Source organism: Gossypium arboreum, chromosome 7 (assembly GCF_025698485.1).
Source record: "Gossypium arboreum isolate Shixiya-1 chromosome 7, ASM2569848v2, whole genome shotgun sequence".
In the NCBI taxonomy this organism is placed as follows: domain Eukaryota; kingdom Viridiplantae; phylum Streptophyta; class Magnoliopsida; order Malvales; family Malvaceae; genus Gossypium; species Gossypium arboreum.
Window position 1 is genome coordinate 49,412,507 of NC_069076.1, and position 23,461 is coordinate 49,435,967.

Below are 23,461 nucleotides of genomic sequence, written 5' to 3' on the forward strand. Positions count from 1 at the left end.
TGTCTCATAGCTTCTTCACTTTCCCATGTTGTTTCTTCAACATTACGGTGTCTTCATAATATACTTTGACCATGCCTCAATGTGCGTATGTTGGGTGTAACACCCTCAACCCGACCCGATTCACCGAATCTAGATATCGAGTGTTACTAAACAATACAAAACATTTAATGAAAACATACTACATTTTCTCATTTAATTTAAACCTATTACTAGAAATTTCGAAAAGAAGAACTTAACATTTGGAAAGTTAAAGTAGAATATATGATAAATAATTCATTATATCAAATTTGATACAAATCTTTACGAGTTAGAAACTATTTCAAGACAAACTCTAAGGCGTGTTCAAAACTCCACCACATATCCACTGTATGCATAACAACTCACCTCGCCATAGCTTTGGTGTACTCCTGGTGTTGTCCCTCCAAGCGAAGTCTCTCCTCAATTCCTAAAAGAAATAACAAATATTGTAAGTACAGAAGTACTTAGTGAACTCATTATAAGTCAGTTATCATACCATTATCATACTTAATCTTTCCTACCTTGTTAGCTGAGGAATCCTTCCAATCATTCTATAAATCTCTTGTCCCATAATAATATTAACTCAGTAATAATATTAATCTAATAACCCTTTTCAAATTTTCCTCAAAATTTCACAATGTATTTTCTTGAGATAATACTATTCAAAATTGAAAATTTGGGGCGTTAGACCATGCTCTCAACCTTCTCTTTGCCAAGGCTTTTGAAGTTGTTGAGGGCTTTTTTTCTTGCTAGGGATCATGGTTATCGTCAACTTATTATAAAAAGTTGCTACTAATTTGCTCTTCCTATTAGGCTTATCGCCAAACTTTGGACTTATTCTTTATATAATCGTTGGAGAGGTTGATGGTGTTTGTGTTGGTTTTGATTTTGATTTTGTTAGAATTCATTATATTCCTAGGTTAACCAATGGGGTTGGTCACAGTCTCGCCCATTGAACTCTAAATGATGGTTGCTCTTTTGATTTTTGTTTGGACAATTTAGATATCATTCATTGGTTGCTGTTGGATGAAGATATTATTGCTTAATTTATTTTATGGCCTTACATGCCTTTGCTTTTTTTTTTTTATAAAAAGGACATATATTTAAAGAAAAAAAACTAGAATGATAAATAAATACACATAACATGATTAAACTAGGAAAAAAATAAAATAAAAGAAAGGCCTACATTTAATTTATAGTTATTTTCTCCCATCCCATTTATGTTTTATATATAAGGTATGAAATTTTCAAATGCACTATTTTTAAAATTACATGACACTATGCCTTAGGATATCCGCAAGAGTTGCTTGAATCTCTCTCTGGTTTCTCTTTTCCATTTTCTTTTCCTCCCTCTTTATTTTTTTTCTTTAACTAATGTTTTGTTTTCGTTTTCACCCTTCAAAGATGGAGAGTTCCATCATCTTCATTTTCCTTTCACTATCACTGTTTTCCAATAATTGTAATTTCTTCTCTCCAGTTCATGCTTCCAAATACAATCATGGAAAGGTTAAGTTCAAGCTAATCCATAGGCATTCACCCGAGTTAGGAAAAATGTCTGGAACAACCCTTGGACCTCCGAGTAGCTCAAGGGAACGTATAAAACAATTGATACACAGCGACACTGCTCGGCTACGTGCGATTTCACATAGGTTGGTCCCAAGAAGAAAGAATTTTCAGGTCGAGACATTGCGTAGTAGCAATTTGGTTGAGCTTCCAATGCGATCGGCTGCAGATATTGGGACTGGACAATACTTTGTTTCGTTTCGAATCGGGAGCCCGCCGAGGAAGTTTATTATGATAGCTGATACGGGAAGTACTGTTACATGGATGAAATGCAAATACAAGTGCAAAACTTGTTTCGATGATAGGATCCATCATCATGAAAGGATATTTAACCCTAAAACATCACGTACTTTTATTCCAATTCCATGCTTCTCCAGTATGTGCAAGCAGGATCTTGCTCGATCTTTCTCTTTGCAAAAATGTCATCGGTCGACATCTCCTTGTGCCTATGATTTCAGGTTGATCAATCACCTTTTAATTTATATTGTGAAGTTGATATGGACATTTCTCTTTTACAATTATGTATTTTACTTGGTTGAGTAAAAAAATAGAATAATGGAAAGAGAAATTTAAAAAGGAAAATAAATTTTGAGTGCTTGATAAAATAGAATAATGTAGTAACATTTTGGTTAAAGTGGTGAAGTAAAATATACTTTTCTTCACCATTGACTTCGACTATTTAAGTAAAATATTGATGTTGTACTGAATTATTAGTTACACTCAAGCTTATCGTTTTTCCTATTTAGTAATTAACCTTACGATTGTTCGTAGGTACTCCGATGGCACAAAAGTTCTCGGGATCTTCGGCAATGATACAGTTATAGTACGCCTTACCAATGGCAAAAAGATTAAAGTGCCGGATGTAATGATAGGGTGTAGCGAGACAATATTTGGAAACTTCCACGACATTGATGGAGTAATGGGGTTAGGTTTTGACCAGCATTCATTCGCAGTGAAAGCAGCTGAGAAGTTTGGAAACAAGTTTTCGTATTGCTTGGTTGATCATCTGAGCCCAAGTGACCTCGTTAACTTCCTTGTTTTCGGCGAAGTGGATGATTCAACATTACCGGAAATGCAACACACGGAGTTGTTCCTCGGAATAGTGAATCCCTATTACGCTGTAAACGTGTCTGGAATCTCCATCGATGGTGAAATGCTGGCTATCCCATCATACGCGTGGGATCTTAAGAGCGGTGGCGGGTTTATTGTGGACTCAGGTTCGAGTTTAACTCACCTAGTGGAACCCGTGTTCAATCAAGTCATCGCTGCTTTCCAGGCTCCGATTAGCAAATTCAAGAAACTGTCATTGAGCGTGGGGCCGTCGGAGCCGGAATATTGTTTCGGTGATGTTGGCTATAAGGAGTCTCTCATGCCGAAACTGGAGGTCCATTTCGCTGACGGAGCTAAGTTAACGCCTCCGGTGAAAAGCTACGTGATTGATGCTGCGGAAGGGATCAAGTGCCTTGGGTTCGTCCCCACGCGTTGGCCTGGACCGTCTGTGATTGGCAATATTTTGCAGCAAAATCATTTGTGGGAATTCGATCTTTTAAATGGCAAGTTGGGATTTGCTCCTTCTAGCTGTACATTTGATGACTGAAAAAGGGACCAAAACTAGAAGCCATTGGAGTTGTCATATAACAGGCAATAATCCAATTTATTGCAGGGTTAGAATGATAGAATGTAAATGATATATCTATTCTTCCATGTTAGGAAAAAGGAAAATAGAAATTCGTAATGTTATTACGGAGCTCAAGGATTCGAGTTATTGAAGTGGTAAGTTTGAGCAACTTATATATCTGGCTCAAGCAGGTTATGTCAATATTTTTTTTTATTTTATTTATTTTAATATGATATATGATATTTTATTTCTTTTCTAATTACTTAAAAAATTAGTTTTGTATCAATCCGGTTTTACCCAATTTCATACAGATTTTTCTTAACTTATGAGAGTAGTTTCTTGGAGTTTATTAAATAGACTGGTTAAGGGATGGATTAGAAAATTTAATAATTAAGAAGATTGTAATGTAAATGTGAAAATATTTATAAATATATATATATATATATATATATGATTTGGAGAGTTAAAAGTAGTTTAATAAAAATATCCATTTGAAAAACAGTTGGAGGGAATCCATTTTCACGATTATTTTCCAAAAATTTTCAAATTTCTCTCTAACTTTCCTCTCAACCAAACTTTCATTTTAGATTGATAAGTTGATTTTCTATATCTACACAAGTTTGAAAAGATAAATTTTGAACTTTTCCATTCTTCTTTTTTAGCTCACATTTGACTTCTGAAACAGCGGAGGAGTAGATTTTATTATTATTATTATTATTATTTCTTGGCTTCATTTTGATTTCTACAGTGTTTTCTAATATCTATTCGTAATTTTAAATTTTAAATTTGATTTTTTATTTTTATCTTCATTCTCTCCATTTTTAAGTATTTTTAAAGTTAGAGTGAGAGGACTTCGATGCTTTCATATTGTTTTTGGTTTAAATGAGTATTCGATGGTGTGGATTAGCTTAGGATCTAGTTAAAATATAATTTGGATCATGGTTTCTTAGAGTTGTCATTATTGGAGGTTGAGAAGGTTTTGGAGAGAGAAATGGAATTAGTTGCTATTGTAGTTGGGTTTTGGAAGTGTATTAGTTCTTGTTAATGTTTTTCAAATTAAATTTTATGTTTATTTGGACTTATACCTGCTCATAGGTCGGGCCACTCAGCCCGATTTGAAAGCTTGCCTAAAAAGTGAGAGGATTTAAACAAAAATATAGGCCCAAAAATGGATTTAAACAAAAAGAAAGACCCGTTTTAAAAACAAGGTCTAGCCTCAGGTAAGGCATTTTTTACCCGATCCTGGCCCGAATTCAATAAATAACAAAAAAATCTGCTATTTTTTGTTATTTTAATGATATTTTCTTGTTGTTTTCTCTCTATTTTGCCACTATTTCACTATTATGTTACTATTATTTTTGTTGTTATTGTTTGGATATTATATAACAATTATTTTATTGTTAATTTTGTTATTATTTTAGAGACATTTTCTTGTTAAGTTGTATTTATCTTAGTATTATTTTCAATTTGTTATAAATATACATATTTTTAAAATTTATTTTCAATTTGTTTGAAAATATTTATTTTAAATTTTTAATATTTCGATGTATTATATATATTTAAAAATTAGGTAAAATAATAACATAATATAAAAAATTTAATATAGGCAGGCTGGGTCGGACTTGTCCATGCTCAAATCATTCCCCCCTCTTCAAGGCGATTTGTCCCCAAATCGTCACCTACATCAAAAGGGGATAAGTCAATAACATTGAAGCTAGCACTTATTCCATACTCATCTAGAAGGTTTAACTTATAAGAATTTTCGTTGATCCTTTCTAAGACTTGAAAAGGACCGTCTCCTCTTGGCAGTAGCTTAGACCTCCTTTGTTCTGGAAACCTTTCCTTACGTATATGGATCCAAACCCAATCATCAGGTTTAAATATGACTCGTTTGTGTCCCTTATTTCCCTTATGAGCATATTGCTCAGTCCTCCTCTCAATATTCTCCTTAACTCTTTGATGAAGCTGTTTCACAAAGCCAGCCTTTCGCTTACCATCTACATGCACTAGTTGGTTAGAAAGCAAAGGAACTTGATTTAAAGGAGTTAAAGGATTGAAACCGTATACCACTTCGAAAGGAGAATGCTTAGTAGCTGAATGAACTGAACGATTGTAGGTGAATTCGATGTGCGGCAAGCATTCCTCCTACATCTTCAAGTTTTTCCTAATGATGGCCCACAGTAAGATCAATAAGACCCGATTGACTACCTCCATTTGACCATCCGTTTGGGTGTGGCACGTTGTAGAAAACAAAAGCTTGGTGCCAAGCTTGTTGTACAAGGTTCTCCAAAAATGGATAAGAAACTTGGCATCTTGATCGGAGACGATGGTCCTCAGCACTCCATACAACTGAACAATTTCCTTAAAAAACAAGTTAGCAGCATTTAAAGCATCATCAGTTTTATGACATGCAATGAAATGGGCCATTTTAGAAAATCTATCTACAACGACAAAGATAGAATCTTTTCCACTTTTGGTTCTAGGAAGCCCTAGAATGAAATCCATAGAGATATCTACCCACAGTGTTTCTGGTATTGGCAATGGTGTATATAAACTGTGTGGCTTGATTCATGACTTGGCTTTCTTGCAAGCAATGCAATGCTCACACACTTTAGTTACGTCGGGCCTCATCTTCGGCAAATAAAAATGTTATTGGAAGGTAGCCAAGGTTTTGGCTATACCAAAGTGGCCCATAAGTCCTCCGCTATGTGACTCGTTGACTAGCACGTCTCGAACCGAACCTTGGGGTATGCATAACTTACCTTCGTGAAATAGGTAGCCATCTTCTTGATAATACTTTTCAAAAGTTCCTTGCACACACGACTTATACACTTCACCAAAATCAATGTCAGTTTCCTAAAAATCTTTCAAGTAGGCAAACCCAAGCAATTTAGCATTTAGATGATTAATGAGGGCATACTTCGTGACAACGCATCCGCAACTATGTTCTCCTTACCTTTCTTGTATTTGATCATGTAGGAAAATGACTCAAGGAACTCCACCCGTTTAGCATGGCGCTTGTTCAGCTTGTTTTGTCCCTTAAGGTGCTTCAAAGCTTCGTGATCCGTATGTATAACAAATTCCTTAGGCCAAAGATAGTGCTGCCATGTCTCCAACGCCCGAATTAAAGCGTACATCTCTTTATCATATGTGAGATAATTGAGAGTGACCCATTTGAGTTTCTCATTGAAATAGGCAATAGGTCACCCATCTTGAGTCAAGACCGCTCCGATTCCTATCCTTGAAGCGTCATACTCAACTTTGGAAGTTTTATTAAAATCAGGCAGAGAAACAAAGGAGCGTTAGTCAAACATAACTTGATTTTATTAAAAGAAATTTCTTGTTCATCAATCCAGTTGAATAGAGAATTTTTCTCTATAATACCTTTTAAGGGGGCAACTAAGGTGCTAAAATTTGATACAAACCTTCTATAAAAGCTTCCTAGTCCATGAAATCTCCTTACTTGGTTGATGTTCGTTGGACGTGGCCAATCTTGAATCGCTTTGATTTTCTCTTGATCGACTTCGAGTCCATCAGCACTCACTACAAATCCTAAAAACACAACTTTATTAGTACAAAAAGAACATTTCTTAAGATTAGCAAAGAGAACTTCCTTACGCAAAACTTCCAACACAATACACAAATGTTGAACGTGGTCTTCCAAATAATTGTTGTATATTAAAATATCATCAAAGTAAACCATGCAAAACTTACTAATGAAAGCATGCAATACATGGTTCATTAAACACATAAATGTACTAGGAGCATTAGTAAGGTCGAACGACATTATTAGCCATTCATACAAACCATATTTTGTCTTGAAGGTGGCCTTCCACTCATCTCCCCCCCTCATGCGAATTTAATGATAGCCACTCTTTAAGTCAATTTTCGAGAATAGTTGGGCTCCACTTAACTCGTCGAACATGTCATCGAGTCAAGGGATGGGGTACCTATACTTGATGGTGATCATATTGATGGCGTGGCAATCGGCACACATGCTCCATGAGCCATCTTTTTTGGCACTAGTAAAACGGGCACCGCACATGGGCTCAAGCTTTATTGGATATATCCTTTTTCATCAAATCAATAACTTGCCTTTGCAATTCTTTCGTCTCTTAGGGATTACTTCGATAGGCTAGTCGGTTCGGAATCAATTCTCTAGGCATGAATTCGATTTGATGCTCAATGCCTCGAATGGGGGGCAATTCGCTTGGTACTTCCTCTGAAAACACGTCTTCAAAATCCTATAGCAAAGAAACAATTGAAGAGGGCAAGGTATCATCAATTTCGTTAGTTTCAAAAAGACCTTCCTTGTACATAAGTACAAGAATGGGCTGCCTCATCAAAGTAATTTCCTCACTTCTATTTTCCTTGCATAAACGCTTATTTTTTTCATTTTCACTTACTTTTTGCTTTTATTTTTCCACTCGAGTTTTTGAGTCACTATTTTCAATTTTTCCTCTCTTTTATTTTATTTTATTTTCCTTTCCTTTTCTTTCTCATTCTTTTTTTTTTTGTTCTTTTTCTTTTGGTTTTTCTACAGATTGTTTCAACTTGAGCTAGTCCTCGTACACTTGTTTCGGGGTGAGGGGTGCTAGGGTTACATTCTTTCTTAAGTGTTTAAAAGTATATCTATTTGTGTACCCGTCATGTATCACTCGTCGGTCGAATTACCACGGATGCCCCAATAGAAGATGTCCCGCATGCATTGGCACCACATCGTACACCACCTCATCTTGGTACTTGTCAATTGAAAACGCCACTACAGCTTGCTTGGTCACTTTGAGTTCACTACCATAATTGAGCCATTGCAATTTGTAGGTGTTAAGATGCTTAGTTGTGGCTAAACCAAGTTTCTCCACTAGCATGCTGCTTACGGCATTGGTGCAACTTTCTTCGTCGATTATCATGTTGTACACATTGCTTTGGACGTGGCAACGAGTGTGGAAGATGTTTTCCCGTTGCTGCTCATCTTCAGCATTTTGAATGCTTAAACTTCTTTTGACAACAAGAATCTCACCTTCAACAGGATATTCTAGTTCTTCTTCTTCGTTTGTGGGGTTTTCAGGCTCTTCCTACTTTTTTTCTTTAGATTCAATTTTGCTGTTTGGCCTAACCACTATATCTCGTCGGTTGGGACATTGACTGGCTATGTGTCCCCTCCCGTGACACTTAAAACATTTTATATCCCTAGATTGATTAAGGATAGAATCATTCTTACCTTTACTTGTCTCGCCACTTGGCTGATTAGGCTTGGTAGCTACAATGGGCTCTTTGGAACGAATAAGGGCTTTGTTACTTCCTTGACTCCACTTAGTTGTAGAGGAAATAGAATAAGGATGGCTGAATCCCTTCCGTTTTAATTGCTTTTCCACCTTAATGGCCATATGGACCATGTCTATAACTTCGACATAGTGTTGTAATTCTATTATGTTGGCGATGTCGTGGTTCAAACTAGCGAGAAATCTAGCCATTGTTGCCTCACGATCTTTCTCAATGTTGGCTCGGATCATGGCCACTTCTATTTCTTTATAGTAATCCTCAACACTGTGGTTGCCTTGGGTAAGGTTTTGCAACTGTTGGTACAAGTCTCGGTGATAGTAAAATGGAATGAAATGTTTTCTCATAACTGCCTTTATCTTGGCCCAAGTCGAGATGGGTCTCTCCTCGTTCCTCCTTCGACTCGTCACAAGTTGATTCCACCATACGATAGCATAATCTGAGAACTCTATGGCTGCGAGCTTCACTTTTTTGCTCTCTAAGTAATTGTGGCACTCGAAGACAAGTTTAATTTTCTTCTCCCACTCTAAATACGCCTCAAGGTTATTTTTCCCTTGGAATGGGGGTATAGCCATCTTGATGTTTTTAAGGCTATTGTCTACTCGATCTCTTTCTCTGAGAGGCCGATTCTGTTGGCCCTGTCACCTTCCGCATTGAGTCGATGCTTGGTCACTCTCCACATCACTTGGATCGTAAGGATCATCTTTATTGAACCTTGCATGTCCTCGTTCCCTTCTTGGATTTTGAGGAGCTCTTTCTTGCTGGCCTCGTTCTTTAACACAGTCCAAGCATTCTGGGATGTGTTCGAGCTTTCTATCGAACATGCATTCCATTTCACGCATAAGAGCTTGGAGTGTTAAGTCAGGTACTCCTCCACCAACAACATTTCGAACGGGATGCATACCACCACCGTCCATTGGATTCCTTTCCGGACTCCTTGACATGTATTTAATCACACAAAAAATCTCACAATTTCTCTCTCAAAGAAATTTCACACCCTTTTGGCTTTTATATACTCTAATAGTCTCACCGCACTCGTGCATTTTTCCACTTAAGTTCACCTTTCTAACTTCTCAATGGACTATTTAGACAAATCAACAATCGTTGTAGAGTCGGCTTGCAAAAGTGATGTTCAGTTTGGATAGGAATTGATGTTAGGACAAAAGGGTAGGCTAGAAACAAAGTGAGGGGATTTCAAGTGTGGCTGAAATTGGTAAGTTGATAAATGAAGTAGAATTAGGCAGAAGAGCTTTGTACAACTAGCTTCACTTTTTTTTTTTTTATATTTTCGTGACCCATTTTTTTTAATATTTCAAATTTGTACTCCAAAAATATATATATTCTCTTTTTTTTTTCATGAAATATTTTTTCAAATTTTTTTTATTTTTGAGAGTGAGAAAACGTCAAGAACTTACTTAATTTTGGCTAGCTCTGATACCAAATGATACGAACTCGCCTCAATGATAATTCGAGTCGTTTAGATTGCCTGATCATAAAATTAAGTAAGAATAGGTTGTTTGCAAACGAGGTTTGAAATTAAGGAAGATAAGCTGAAACAAGATGGTTTTGAAATGGTTAAGGGAACAATGAAATAGATTCGATTAAAGCTAAAGTATGAACCAAGAAAATAGACTATGTTGACCTGAAACTTATGGTAGTACTTAGGTTGTAAAACAATAGAAATGGCATAGATAAGTTAAGGAAAACTTTGACCCACTATCTATGATAGATAGGAACTATATGTATAGGTGAACGCCACACTTGTGCAAGTGATAAGTTCAAAGAAAAGACGGGATTGACACCATAAGACTTGTCTTGATAAGTCAATTCAGTCTAGAGAGAACTATGAGAGTTGAATACTCACAATAAGTATAATATTCATTAAAAATGGCAAAAGTCCCTACAAAGTGAAATGAGCTAAGTATTTATATGCTGAGCTAAATCCAGCTAAATGGACACTTGATATCAGTCTAATTAACCTATTAACAAGCTGACTTAACTCTCAAAATTAATTTACAAGGCTCTTATCAAATCCTAGGCCTAGGTGATGCCAATGGATAAGCTGATTAGCATTCCCAATTCAGCTATTTTAATTAGATTAAATGAGCTTGAGTTGAATTCTTCAAGTAGAAGATCGATCATGGGTGTGAATAAGCTTAGATTCTCCTTGGGAAGCTGAAATGTGAAGTTGCCAATTAATTGGAGTTGTGGGGCACGAACAGCCCTTTTAGTGTGAACAACTGAAGTTTTTGATCCTTTAGGTGTTAACGACCAGAATTGATCAGCCTCGAAAGTGTGAAAACACTTGTTAGCTGAATAAACCAATATGAATAGCCATTGGGCTTTGATCTCTATGAAAAGACACTTGGAGAAGTTCAAAACAGTAGCTTTGTTTTTTAATTGAGCTCCTTGTCCATTGATCTCTATGAATAGTCACTTGGAAAAGATTAGTCAGCAGCTCTCTTTAATGCTGTTCCTTGAACTTGCGCTAGCTGATTCAGCTGGTGTGAACACCTATAAGTAACAATAAAATTGGTTAAGGACATATTAAAAACTTATTTAAATTGTCTAAGCTTATGACACATTAAGTAGTTGTATTAACTAGAACAAATTAAACAAACTTAAGACATATTAAATAGCTGAACTAATTAGAACATGTTAATTAACTTAAGACATATTAATTACTGAATCTTAGCCATGCTCGCATCAGAAATGGTATGTTTTAAGTGTGGTTGAAGTGTGTTTTAGGTCATGTGAATGTTTTTGGAATTGGTGTGTCTTGGTATGCAAGATTTGGTTTGAAATGGCTTGTTTTTTAGGTAAAATATGTTGCACACGGCCTAGGACAAGGGATCTTCACATGGCCGTGTGCGGTCGTATGTTATTATTGTTTTAGGTATAGGTCTCACATAGAATGAGATACGACTTGCGACACGACCATGTGAATTAAGTCAGTATGTAACATGGTCTAACACATGGCCTATGACACGATCGTGTCACCCAACATCGAATGCACACACAGTTTGGTACACAGCTTGTGACACAATTGTGTAGTCCTATTTTGGATACCCACACGGGCAGACACACAAGCTGGGACATGACCGTGTGTCTAGATTTCAAATGTCCACACAGTCTAGTCTATGTCAAACGGCCTGGCCGCGCAATCATGTGACCATTTTTTTTTCCAAATTTTCATGTTTTCTCTAAAATTTTCTGTTTTGTTTCAAATTGATCCTTGATTGTTTCCAAGTTATTTTTGGGGCCTTGAAGGCTTGGTTTAAGTCTAAATTGTGTATTTTTACTATGATTATGTTGAACTATTAGATGTTGATATTTCGTTGTATAATTATTTCTGTTTTGAAGTTAAACTTTCTAAGTTGTATAGTAATGTTCCGTAACCCTAATCTTGTGATGGAGACGGCTTAAGGGTGTTACAACAAACGAATCCAAATGTGGGTTTAAACTTCTTTAAATTTGTGAAATTGATTGTTAATTAAAATAAATGTGTTAATGCTAAATATTTGTATAAGTATTTTTGAAATGCAAAAATATGTGAATACACTATGTATTCAAAAGGATTGATAAATCTGTTAAAAATAAGGATTCTAAGTAAGTGATTCTGAACCTTTAGATTTGTGATGTTATGAATGTGATTGTATATTTTATTTTTAAATGAGATATCATGTTTTCCTTACATGCATGTATTGTGATTATATGGTGTTATTTGATAAGCATGAAAAATAATCATACCCCCGTTTCTGTTGATTATCTTATTCGCATGTTAAGCGTGTCCATTGTCTGATATGTAAAGTAAGTCTGAATTGCATGTAAAGCACGCCTACTAAAAATATGATTTTTGTATGTCATATCACATGCATGGGGTTGCGATTATTTTAAAAGGTGGAAGTATTCTGTCAGTTTAATAATCTGTATATTCTGGTGGTTTAACCACTTTATCTGGCAGTATATCTACAAATTTGGTGGCATGACCACAATATTCTGTATCTGGCAGCTTGACTGTATTATCTAGTGACTTGTATACATAAATGGTGTTTTATTGGACAGACGAGTTCTGGGGAACTCAGCTATGGTGTGAAGGAGTTGGGTAAGAAAGGTTTTCTGAAAATCTACACTGTTTCTGAAAAAGCTTTACATCGACATCATTGTTATACATACTGATAAATATATATATGTGTGAAATGTGTTTACATAAATTGTTCTGTTATATTTATGATTTATGTCATAAAATCTGTTGTCATATATTTTGACCCACACTGGGTTTGTAATGCCCCTGTACCCGAGACCATCGCCAGAGTCGAGCACGAGGTGTTAACGGATTTAATTCATTAATTAAACAGCTCAAACAATTTATTTTAGAATTTCCAGACAAGCTGGCTAACTGCATCACAGTGGCTAAAAAATCCATATCTTGAGTTATGAAATTCGAAATCCAATTCCGTAAATTTTCCCTGAAAATAGACTCATATATATACTTACTAAATTTTTTCTAGAATTTTTGGTTGGGCCAATTATTACAGTTTATTAGTTAAAGTCTCCCATGTTTCAGGGTTTAGCTATTATGATCCCTGTGTATTACGTATCAGATATCTCCCTGTATAGAGTTTCAATGACTATGCCATTTGTTTCTAATAAAACTAGGCTCAATAAGGATTTCATATATGTAAGGTAAAACTCCTAATTGTTTTTTTACAATTTATGGTAAATTTTTAAATTTAGAACAGGGGATTCAGAAATTGCTCTGACCCTGTTTCACTAAAATGTAAATATTTCATAAAATAAAACTCTTTTACCTATTTTGTTTCTTCCAGATGAAAATAGATTCATTAATCTTCAACTCCATATTTTATTAATTATCTAATTCTATCTCTACTATTTTTAGTGATTTTTCAAACTCACGTCACTGCTGTTGTGTGATTCTATTTTATAGCCAATTTCACCATTTTATGGATTTCCATAGATTAGTTAACACATTAAGCATACGTGTTATCAAATATAATCTCGATTAGTCACTCCAATAGCTAATCATTCTCAAACATTTTCATGCCATCCATGAGCTATATCATAAGATTATATACACAAAAGGATTATAATGCTATACATGCCATATTCCCAAAATATGCAAGCCACCATACCGAGATGGTCCGTTGATAGTGTGAGCGTGCCTCTGACCGTCCTAATATCCAAACCGGCTTGTCAAAACTACAAGGAATGGAAGGGAAAGAGTAAGCATAAATGCTTAGTAAGTTCACATGCAAATAACAAAAAACTTAACAAAGCAATTATACCAACCAACATTAGCATAATATCACCAAAACATATATCACATTTCTATTCATCATTCATCGTCTTGCTACATTATTATTGTCGTATCAAGTCTCAACCTGAGGGTTAAGTACATACCTATCCAAAGTGCCCATTCCACAAAACTTACCAATACGTCACTTACATCTTGAGTATTCTTCCATTTCACTAGAATTTTACCCGTTGAACACATCGGAATATAACTCGGATACATGGAAAGTTTGCACATATGATACGATCCGCCTCGGAAGAGTCGAGTCGTATTAGTGTGCCCGATCGTCGACAAGAAGTTACGTTAGGTTTAATTGAAAGGTCGGATAAGAGAGTGAAGGATATTGGTTTTGGTTCGAATTTAAATAGGTAAGGAGAATTGAAAGTTCGGGTTTAGGGTCCGAATAGGTATAGATGAATGGATTGGTTCAATTAGGTAAGGGGGAATTGAAGAAGTGGATGTAATGGTATGAAGGGTAAGAACGAAATGGTATTATGAAATGGTACGAATGGAATGGTCAGTTTAGGTACAATTTGGTAAATGGAGAAATGGGGTTGAACAAAAAGTGCAAACAAGAACCAATACCGATTTGGTATCGACCCATTGTTTATAGGCTCTTTTAGTTCGGTCTGGGTTTGGTAAAGGAAAACCTCAACCCACTATCTAACAAGATAGGAACCTCGGTATGTTTGAACGCCACACTACGAGTAGTGATAAGTTCGGTTTCGACAAAGGACAACGGTTGACACAACTAGAACGCTAGGAAGCCAATCAAATCTTTGAACGAAATTTGAGAAAAGTTTTGCCTCACAATTTTGGCAGCATAACATTAACAAAAGTCCAAAAGTTTTTTTTACAAAGAAAAATAACAAGTATTTATAGCCTAAAGACTAGCTAACCGAATGGACACTTTATATACTTAATAATTAAGTAAAAGTCTCATGAATGCATCTTGAATATTCTAGAAAGAAGTCCTTTGATGTTCATGACCAGATTCGGCTATGGTGGAGATGTCTTGAAGGTTCTTCATGCTTAAGGAAATGAATCATGAATGAGAGACTCCCTTGGACATTAGCTAGGTTCGGCCAACTTGAGTAATTGAGGCAATCAATTCATGTTATTTGGTGAAAAGTTGGGAATTAATTGAGGAGACTTCATGAGCCAAATTAAGTGTGAATGCCGATTCTTGAAGAGTCCATAGGTGTGAACACTTTGAATTGAAAGGCCATGCCATGTGAACGTAATGTAAACTGAATTTTAAGGTTCATGGAGGGAGATGCTCGGCCACATGTAGGAAGTAATGGGAAGCCTCATTTTAGCCGAATAGTCACTTGGAAAATGAAGAAGTAGCACACCATACATGAATGGAAACATTCATGAACCTTGAACACATTGAATGTGGCCATACATGCACTTAGCCGAACATGCACCTAGGAGATTCAAAGCTCTTAACCGTCCATGCACCTCGAAAAAAAAAACATGTTGCTTCATGCTCCATATGTCCATTGAGTTTCTACAAGAAAATGTGAACACAAATGTAAACATTAAATTCGGTTATGACAAATTAATTAACATCAATAAACACTTTTAAGATATATTTAATAAAACTAATGTGAACTAAATTTCATATGTGGTTTATTAATTAACTAATTAATGAACTTATTAAATAAAAATTTAATAGCAGTCAAATGAAGTCAGAGTAGTCTTCATGAGCTAGAATTCAACTCATGAATGAAAACCGAGCTAGTCTTGGACTCATGAGCTGGTAGTGAGCTGGATCCGAGCTGGGGAACTGGAAGTGAGTTGATTCCAAGCTAGTGAGCTGGTTTTGAGTTGAATGGGAACTTGCTTTAGCTGGTGGTGAGCTCGATGAGCTGAGTTGGACTTGCAGGTAGTTGCATGGTGAGCTGGAATCAACTTTCTCGGAGTGTCCTAATAGTGTTTCATTCCAAAGTTGAGCTACAAAAGCTATGATAGACTCCTTAAACTTCTTGGCTCGAGCTCGAGTGACAGGACCTTGTGGTAGCACCATAGAATCCTTGCTCGAACTAGCTGAACCATGGGGTGCGATCGCATCAACGTAAGTGCCACATATGTAGCCAAGCTACCATGTAACCTGCCCATAAACAAACTCAGACTCAACTCAACGAGTTCGGATGCCTAGTTACATCTCACGAACTTGAACTCAACGGGCATTCGCATCCATAAGTGAACTCGGATTCAACTCAACGAGTTCGGATGCCTAGTTACATCTCACGAACTCAGACTAAACTCAACGAGTTCGGATGCTAAAATATCCGAATCTATTCCTAAGGTTCAACGGGACTTTCCTCGTTCGTACTCCTTTACCATTCTCCTTGGAATCCTAATGACGATACTTCAGTAGTCTTTCACATTTTTCACATAATTCAAAAAAAAAATTGCATCTTGTCCAACAATGACCACAAAACATAAAATTGCATGATAACAATCATAATATCGTATAAATAGCATCAAATGATTTAAAATAACGGTTATATTACAATATTTACATATGAACTTACCTCGTATGCAAAAATGGTCATTTTTACCATTTTGTCCACAACTTGGTATTTTACCGATTTTAGCTTGAATTTCGATTTTCCTTGCTCTATCATTTCAAATATAGCCTAATTAGGACTCATATTATTCAAATCAACCCAAAATCATATTTTGGAAAAATTACAATTTTGCCCCTAAACTTTCACATATTTACACTTTTGCCCCAAATCTCGTAAATTAAACTTCATCCTATTTTCTTATGTTTTATGATATGCTGATCATTTTTCCCTTCTACAGAAACATCCAATTCTCACTCTAACATGTACTTATAAACATTAGGTATTTTTACCGATTATGTCATTTTAGTCGTTTTTACGAAAAATCACTTAGCAAAAGTTGTTTAACACAATCTCAAACTTCATATTCTACCATAAAACATCAAAATTCATGCATATCATTCATGGGAAAATTTTTAAATATAAACCCTAGCTCAAAATATTGGTAGAAATAGGTAAATCAAGCTACGAAAATTTCAAAAATGTAAAGAACATTAAAAACGGGCATAGAAATCACTTACAATCAAGGCTTAAAAGTGTTGAAACCCTAGGTATGGTGGAGAGAAAAATTCAGCAGCAACTTATGGAGAAGATGATCATTTTTGTGTTATTTTTCCCATTTTATTTCATTTAACATCCAAATGACCAAAATGCCCTTCCTTACTAAACTTTCAAAAATTCCATCCATGTCCAATTTTTGTCCATAAACTTAGACATTGGTCAAATTTCTATTTAAGACCTCCTAATTAATATTTCAAAGCAATTTCATACTAGAAACTTCTAGAATGCAAGTTTTGCAACTTATTCAATTTAGTCCCAAATTTCAAATTAAGTACTTTATGCATAAAATTTCTTCACAAAAGTTTCACACAATCATGCAATCATATCATAGACCTCAAAATAATTATAAAATAATTATTTCTATCTCGAATTTGTGGTCTCGAAACTACTATTCCAATTAGGCCTTAATTCGAGATATCACAGGGTTTAAAAAGCTCACCTATTTAAATTTATGATTTTTTAGATAATAATCGAGGTCAGGGCATGGGCTTGAATTAAGAAGGTGCACTCGGATATTTTCAAATAAACTATCATACTTTATTAATTGGTATTTTGGGATTGTCATGTATTATTTTGGACTGTAGCTTGGGAATTCTTATTTGGATTTTGGTTTTTTGGATGATATTGCTTTTAAGAATTTTATGTTAAGAAAAACAAGTAATATAACTCCTTCATGTCATAGTAATTTAATCCTTTGATTTGCTGCTTATTATCCTATGTTATATTTTCATTTGATTTAGCATACTTAGTAATTTAATTAAGGTTAATAGTTAACTCAATTCACATTTCCTTATTTCTATCACCAATTTGTCATTTGATAAATTTCACAATTTTCGCCTCACTTATATAGTCCCTATGAAGAAGATACTCTATACTTATGTCCCACCCTAATTTTTTCTAATTTTCATTTTGGATGGTTGGCCAAGTGAGATTGGTGGTGACGTTTATGTAAGCTAGTAAAATTCGCAAAGAATTGACTTGTTTCATTCTAGTGTGGTCCCTTGCGGATTGTTCCACCGTATTCCACCATCTTGCGGATTTCTAATCTACATTTGGTAAGCTTTTTTGTTTGCGAACCCGCGAATGAAAAGTTTAATTGTTACGAACATGTTCGTTCATTTTTCAATCTACAATAGATGGGACACGTACATGAAGTGTGTCAAGTCCTATGAAGGAAATGTGTCATTTTGCAAGACACCTATAGAGCCTCGATGGTTGTATCTGATTAGTGGAATTGTGTCTGAGTAGTGGAATCGTGTTAGATTATTTAAATCGTGTTTGCATGTAATATGATTAGGTAACCTGCTTAGAGTGGGATTACGAGCTACTTATTATATAAATATGATTGAAGGTTATCATAGAAGGAATCAGTTATTTAGCTTGATTAGCAATTAACCTTTTCAAGCCAATTGCTAGTAAATTCTTGAGTCCTTTTTTAGTTATTCGAGGGGATGAAAAGGTGGTTGGAATCATTTATACAGGTTTTCAGAAGAAGTCATGAAAGGAAGGAAACTTCCTTCTGGTTAATGATTGCATGTTACCGATTCTCATTTTTACGTTAAAGTTTCGATTGTTTCTGTATTTAATAGAGTTTTTGAATTTATTTAGCTAAAGAAATGGGAGAAGGCCCTAGTGCAAAAGGGAAAGAACCCGTAGAGTAGAAAAAGATTTTCCTAATAATCTTTAGTGAGTTCCTTTCATTTGTGCTTCTGGTAAATTCAAACTAGCATGAGTGTGCTAATAAATTAAAAATACAATAATTGAATGTACATGAGTGATTGAAAATGGATACTCTTCCTCAGTGCACAAGCTCCATATCCGGAATAGTGAAAGGGGGAAATGAAGGAAACTGTTAAGATATGAATGTGATGGGAGAAATGTATGCAAAATGTGAAATGATATGTGATTTGCCTCTGGTAGGGCATTTAAAGGCAAATCGTGATTGGTGAATGCCCTAGCCTTGCGAGAGAACATGTAAGTTCAACATGACCAATAATTAAATTTGATAGCTTCAACATGCACAAATTAAACAACCCAATATCAAGTTCGGATAATAGCATGAATCATATGTAGTTGTCTTATATACTAAATAGAATCTCATCAAAACCAAATCGAACAGCTTAAGTACCAAACCGAATAACTTCACTATATTTCCATTATCAATTTTCGAGACTATGGTTTGGGCAGCCTCAATGAACCCCCCAAACTACTAGACCCAATTTTTGGTATTTTCAATCGTTAAGGGTTGTTTAGCATAACATTAATGATTTTAAATCAAAATATTTAACGGTTAATAAAATAATTAAAAAATGTTAAAAAATAGGCATTAATAATAAGGTAACCATCATCAATCTTAACATTTAAACATCCAAAACACATTAATAATACCACTATCAGATAACATTGTTCCAACTCAAATAGTTCAGCCTTATAACCATGCGAACCAAATAGTTGAAACATATATCAATTGAGCATTATTAATTCAATCAAGATGTTTTCAATTTGTTTAATTAAAAATGGGCATCACCTTTCAAAACAAAATGTGACAACATGTTAATCCAACATTTGGCAGCCTTATTATACCATCAATTTCCACTTGAAATTAAAGAAATGATCATGTAAATTTCCTATTGAATTTCTTAGAAAGAAAATTATCAACTTACTGGCATGTAAACACAAAAAATTTTAAGGGAACTTACTACTAAAGTAAAATTAATTTTCCTAATTTGGAAAGCATAAATGCAACAATAATGCAGACAATTAACCGATAAGAAAAACATTAAATTTATCCCACTTTGGATAGCATAAATGCAGCAACAATGCAGGTAACTAACGACAAGTAACACTTTAATTTTACCTTATTTTGGACAACTTAAATACATCAAACATCCAAGTAAAATTTATTTAATTTTTCCAAAGTCGGACAACACCAAAATTTAGCTAATTTCCAAGACAATTTATCCTGCAAAAACACCTTCAAATTGTCCAAAACTAGACAACATAATTGTAGCAAATTTCCAGCACTTAAACAACCTTCAAACGACATGTAAACACAAAAAAATTCCAACACTTAAAAATGACATGTAACCACAACAAATTAATCTAATAAAACTTGGTTTATTACGCTTCACAACTGAGTACAATACCTATTTAACATCAATTTGGACAACATTACAAGTAATAATTAAGCAGCATCAAACTAATAAAATCATGGACAACATTTAAACATGTAATAAACAAACCTAACTAACACAAGACAGCCACCAAATTTTATGGACATTTATAGTCATCTAATCAAATCTTTCCTTTTGGTACCTCCAAAATTGAATAAACAAAGTTGATAAGAGAATTTTTTGAGCATGAAAATAAAAAAAAAAGTCTAAAAGAAGCTTACCAAAATTTTCTTTTAAATCGTTTCTAAACTTATGCGAGCTCCTTCTCCTTCATACTACCATTTTCCTCATCTCCTTTAGCTATACAAAATCAACCTTGTTAGAAATTGAAATACTTACCACAACAACAAGGTTCTTATTATAAAATATTTAAAAATTTTATCATTTTTTTAAAACTTTCAGACAAGCTTTGTTGAAGATGCCCAGTAATGCAACAATAGCAAGGATGTTTTAGTGCTTTAACCATGCAGCTATTTTTTTCTTTCAAACTAGTCTAGTTTATGTTGTAATCAGTCTTGTTGATGTACAAAGACTAGTTAGCTTATTTGTTTATGTTTAGGTGATGATTTAGCTGATAAGTCAGCTTATTTATGTGTGCAAGTTATGTTTTGTGAGTTTCAATGTAATTAGTAGGAGTTGTTATGTATTAGGTAATTGTTTGTAACAAAAGTGAACAATGCCTTAATGAAAAACATATCAGCTAAAAGTGTTTACTAATCATCCTTCATTCTTCTATTTTTTTCTTTCATGTTTTTCTGTTTTTGTTGCAAAAACCTCAACAAATGGTATCTGGAGTCTATCATATTTGAGGGCCTTTTGTTTTTTATTGTTTGTTCCTTTTTGTTTGTTTGGAAAGAAAGAATCAATTGTTTTTTGCTGCTATAAAAAATAAGTTTTTCACCACCACCACCTGTTTTTGCTAGTGAAAACTACTAGTGAAAATGAAGACTTATTTGCAGGCTCATGATTTGTGGAATGTGGTTGAGAATAATACAGAGCCACCTCCATTGAGAGCTAATCCTACAATAGCTCAAATTAGACAACACAATGGCGATTATGCTAAGAAATACAAGCCAATGGCTTGCCTGTAAAATGTAGTCTCGAATGTAATCTTCCCTAGAATTATGGCATGTGACTCTCCAAACCAGGTTTGGGAGAAGATGAAGTAAGAGTTTCAAGGATCTGATAAAATAAGGCAACCACAATTGATTAATTTGAAGAAAGACTTGAAAATTTTGAAGATGAAATAGTCTAAATTGGTCAAGCAGTACTCTAATAGGATAATGGGCATAGTTAACAATATCAAATTGCTTGGAGATGACTTTATTGATAGAAGAATTATTGAAAAAGTTATCACAACTCTTCCATAAAAGTATGAGTCAAAGATCTCTTCATTGGAGGACTCGAGGGGTTTGTCAATTATCTTATTGTCAGAGTTGATAAATGCTTTTTATGCACAAGAGCAAAAAAAGGCTAACAGATTAGTGTAGTATCCTAAATGAGTTTTTTAGGCAAGAAGCAAAGATGGCTCAAGCTCAAGCTCAAGTTATAAGGGAAAGAAACCATGGTTAAAAAAGAATAAAAGGCTAAAAAGAGATGTTGCAAAGAAGAAGTTCCCACAATGCACTCGTTGCAAGAAGTCCATACACTTGGAAAGAAATTGGTGGAATGGGATTGACATTCAGTGTAGAAGTTGCAAGCAACAAGGCCATATGGAGAAAGTTTGTAAAAACAAGGCAATGCCACAATAACAGCAGTAGAATCAAGTTCAAGCTCAAGCTTATAATGACAATCAATCTTAGGAGGAGCATGTTTTCACTGTATCATATTTTGCAACCTCCAGTTGCATAAAAAAGGATTAGCTAATTGATAATGGCTACATACATCATATGGCATCAGATGAAAAAATGTTTAGGGAGTTAGATACCAGTTTTGTTTCAAAAGTTAGAATTGGGAACAAAAACTTTATTGAAGTGAAAAGAAGAGGAGAGGTTGTGATCAACACTAACTCAGGCATCAAAACAATCTCCAATGTCCTTTTTATACTTGAAATTGATCAAAATTTGCTTAGTGTTGGCCAGCTGATAGAAAAAGGTTGTTCTATTATTTTCAAAAATAAAGCATGTATGATTGTGGACTCATCTAGTCAGGAGCTAGTAAAAATGGCCATGGTTGATAGATGTTTTGTTCTAGATGTAAGTTAGTTAAATTTGAAGGCTTATGCTAGCTTAGTTGATAAATCATGTTTATGGTACAACAGACAAAGGCATGTTATTTACAGATTACTTAGTTTATTGCACAAGTTAGATATGGTTGATGACATGTCTAAGGTTAATGTTAAAGATGAAGTTTGTGAGGTTAGCCAACTTGGAAAGCAGGTCAGATTGCCATTTCTAGTCAACAAAGCATGGAGAGCTCATGATAAGCTTCAATTGGTCTATACTGATGTTTGTAGACCTATGAAAATTTCCTCTCTAAGTGATAGCAAGTACTTTGTTTTATTTATTGATGATTGCATGAGGTTTTGTTGGGTGAGTTTCTTAAAGAAAAAGTCAAAAGTAGCTGATTTTTTCTAGAAGTTTAAAGCCTCATATGAAAATAGCCAATTGTAAGCTCAAGACTTTAAGGTCAGACAACGGCACTGAATATATGAATTAGAAAAGTTTTAAAGACTATGTGAAGAGGTAGGAATTCAGCATCAACTAACCACAATTTATACACCTCAGCATAATGGTGTTTGTGAAAGAAAGAATTGAACAGTGTTGATCATGGCTAGATGCTTGTTGTTTGAGAGCAAATTGCCAAACATTTTTTGGGATAAGGCAGTTAATACCTGAGTGTATCTGCTCAACAGGTTGCCAACTAATGCAGTAAAAGGCAAGACACTTTTTGAAGCCTGGTTTGGATACAAACAATTTATTTTAAATTTGAGAGTGTTTAGTTGCATCTGTTATGCACTTGTACCAACTGAAAAGAGAAACAAGTTAGAGAGAAAGTCAATGCCTAAAATTTTTGTTGTTACACCAGCAAAAAGAAAGGGTTAGGGTTTTTATCCTTCCACCAAGAAGATTGTTATGAGTAGGAATGTGAACTTTAATGAAAACAGTGGATGGAAATGGAATGGCACTGATGCAAATATGCTTGAACAAGACCAGTAAGAAAGTGATCTACAACCAGTTGAAGATGAAGTTCATTTTGATGAAGGGTTTGATGACATACTTGTTAGGGGTGCAAGGCCTATCACTGACATTTATCAAAGGTGTGATCTAACTGTTTTTGAGCCTTCAAGTTCTGATGAAATTGCCAAAGAAATTTTTTGGAAAGAAGCAATGCAAGCAAAAATGAACATGATACACAA

At 34.7% G+C, this 23,461-nt stretch overlaps 1 protein-coding gene across 1 annotated transcript; it reads left to right on the forward strand.

Annotated features, from left to right (window-relative positions):
- The first annotated feature begins 1,322 nt into the window (after nucleotides 1–1,322).
- On the forward strand, nucleotides 1,323–3,400 carry LOC108474417 (aspartic proteinase NANA, chloroplast-like). The gene is made up of 2 exons (XM_017776331.2): nucleotides 1,323–2,039; nucleotides 2,353–3,400. The coding sequence occupies exons 1-2, from the start codon at nucleotides 1,393–1,395 to the stop codon at nucleotides 3,176–3,178; spliced, it is 1,473 nt and encodes a 490-aa protein (XP_017631820.2). The 5' UTR covers nucleotides 1,323–1,392; the 3' UTR covers nucleotides 3,179–3,400.
- The last annotated feature ends 20,061 nt before the right edge of the window (nucleotides 3,401–23,461 follow it).

Bases quoted from the DNA above. Each gene is read 5' to 3' on its own strand.
- LOC108474417 (XM_017776331.2), top strand. From the start codon at position 1,393: ATGTTTTGTTTTCGTTTTCACCCTTCAAAGATGGAGAGTTCCATCATC. The intron at 2,040-2,352 runs GTTGATCAATCA...GATTGTTCGTAG, and splicing joins CCTTGTGCCTATGATTTCAG to GTACTCCGATGGCACAAAAG.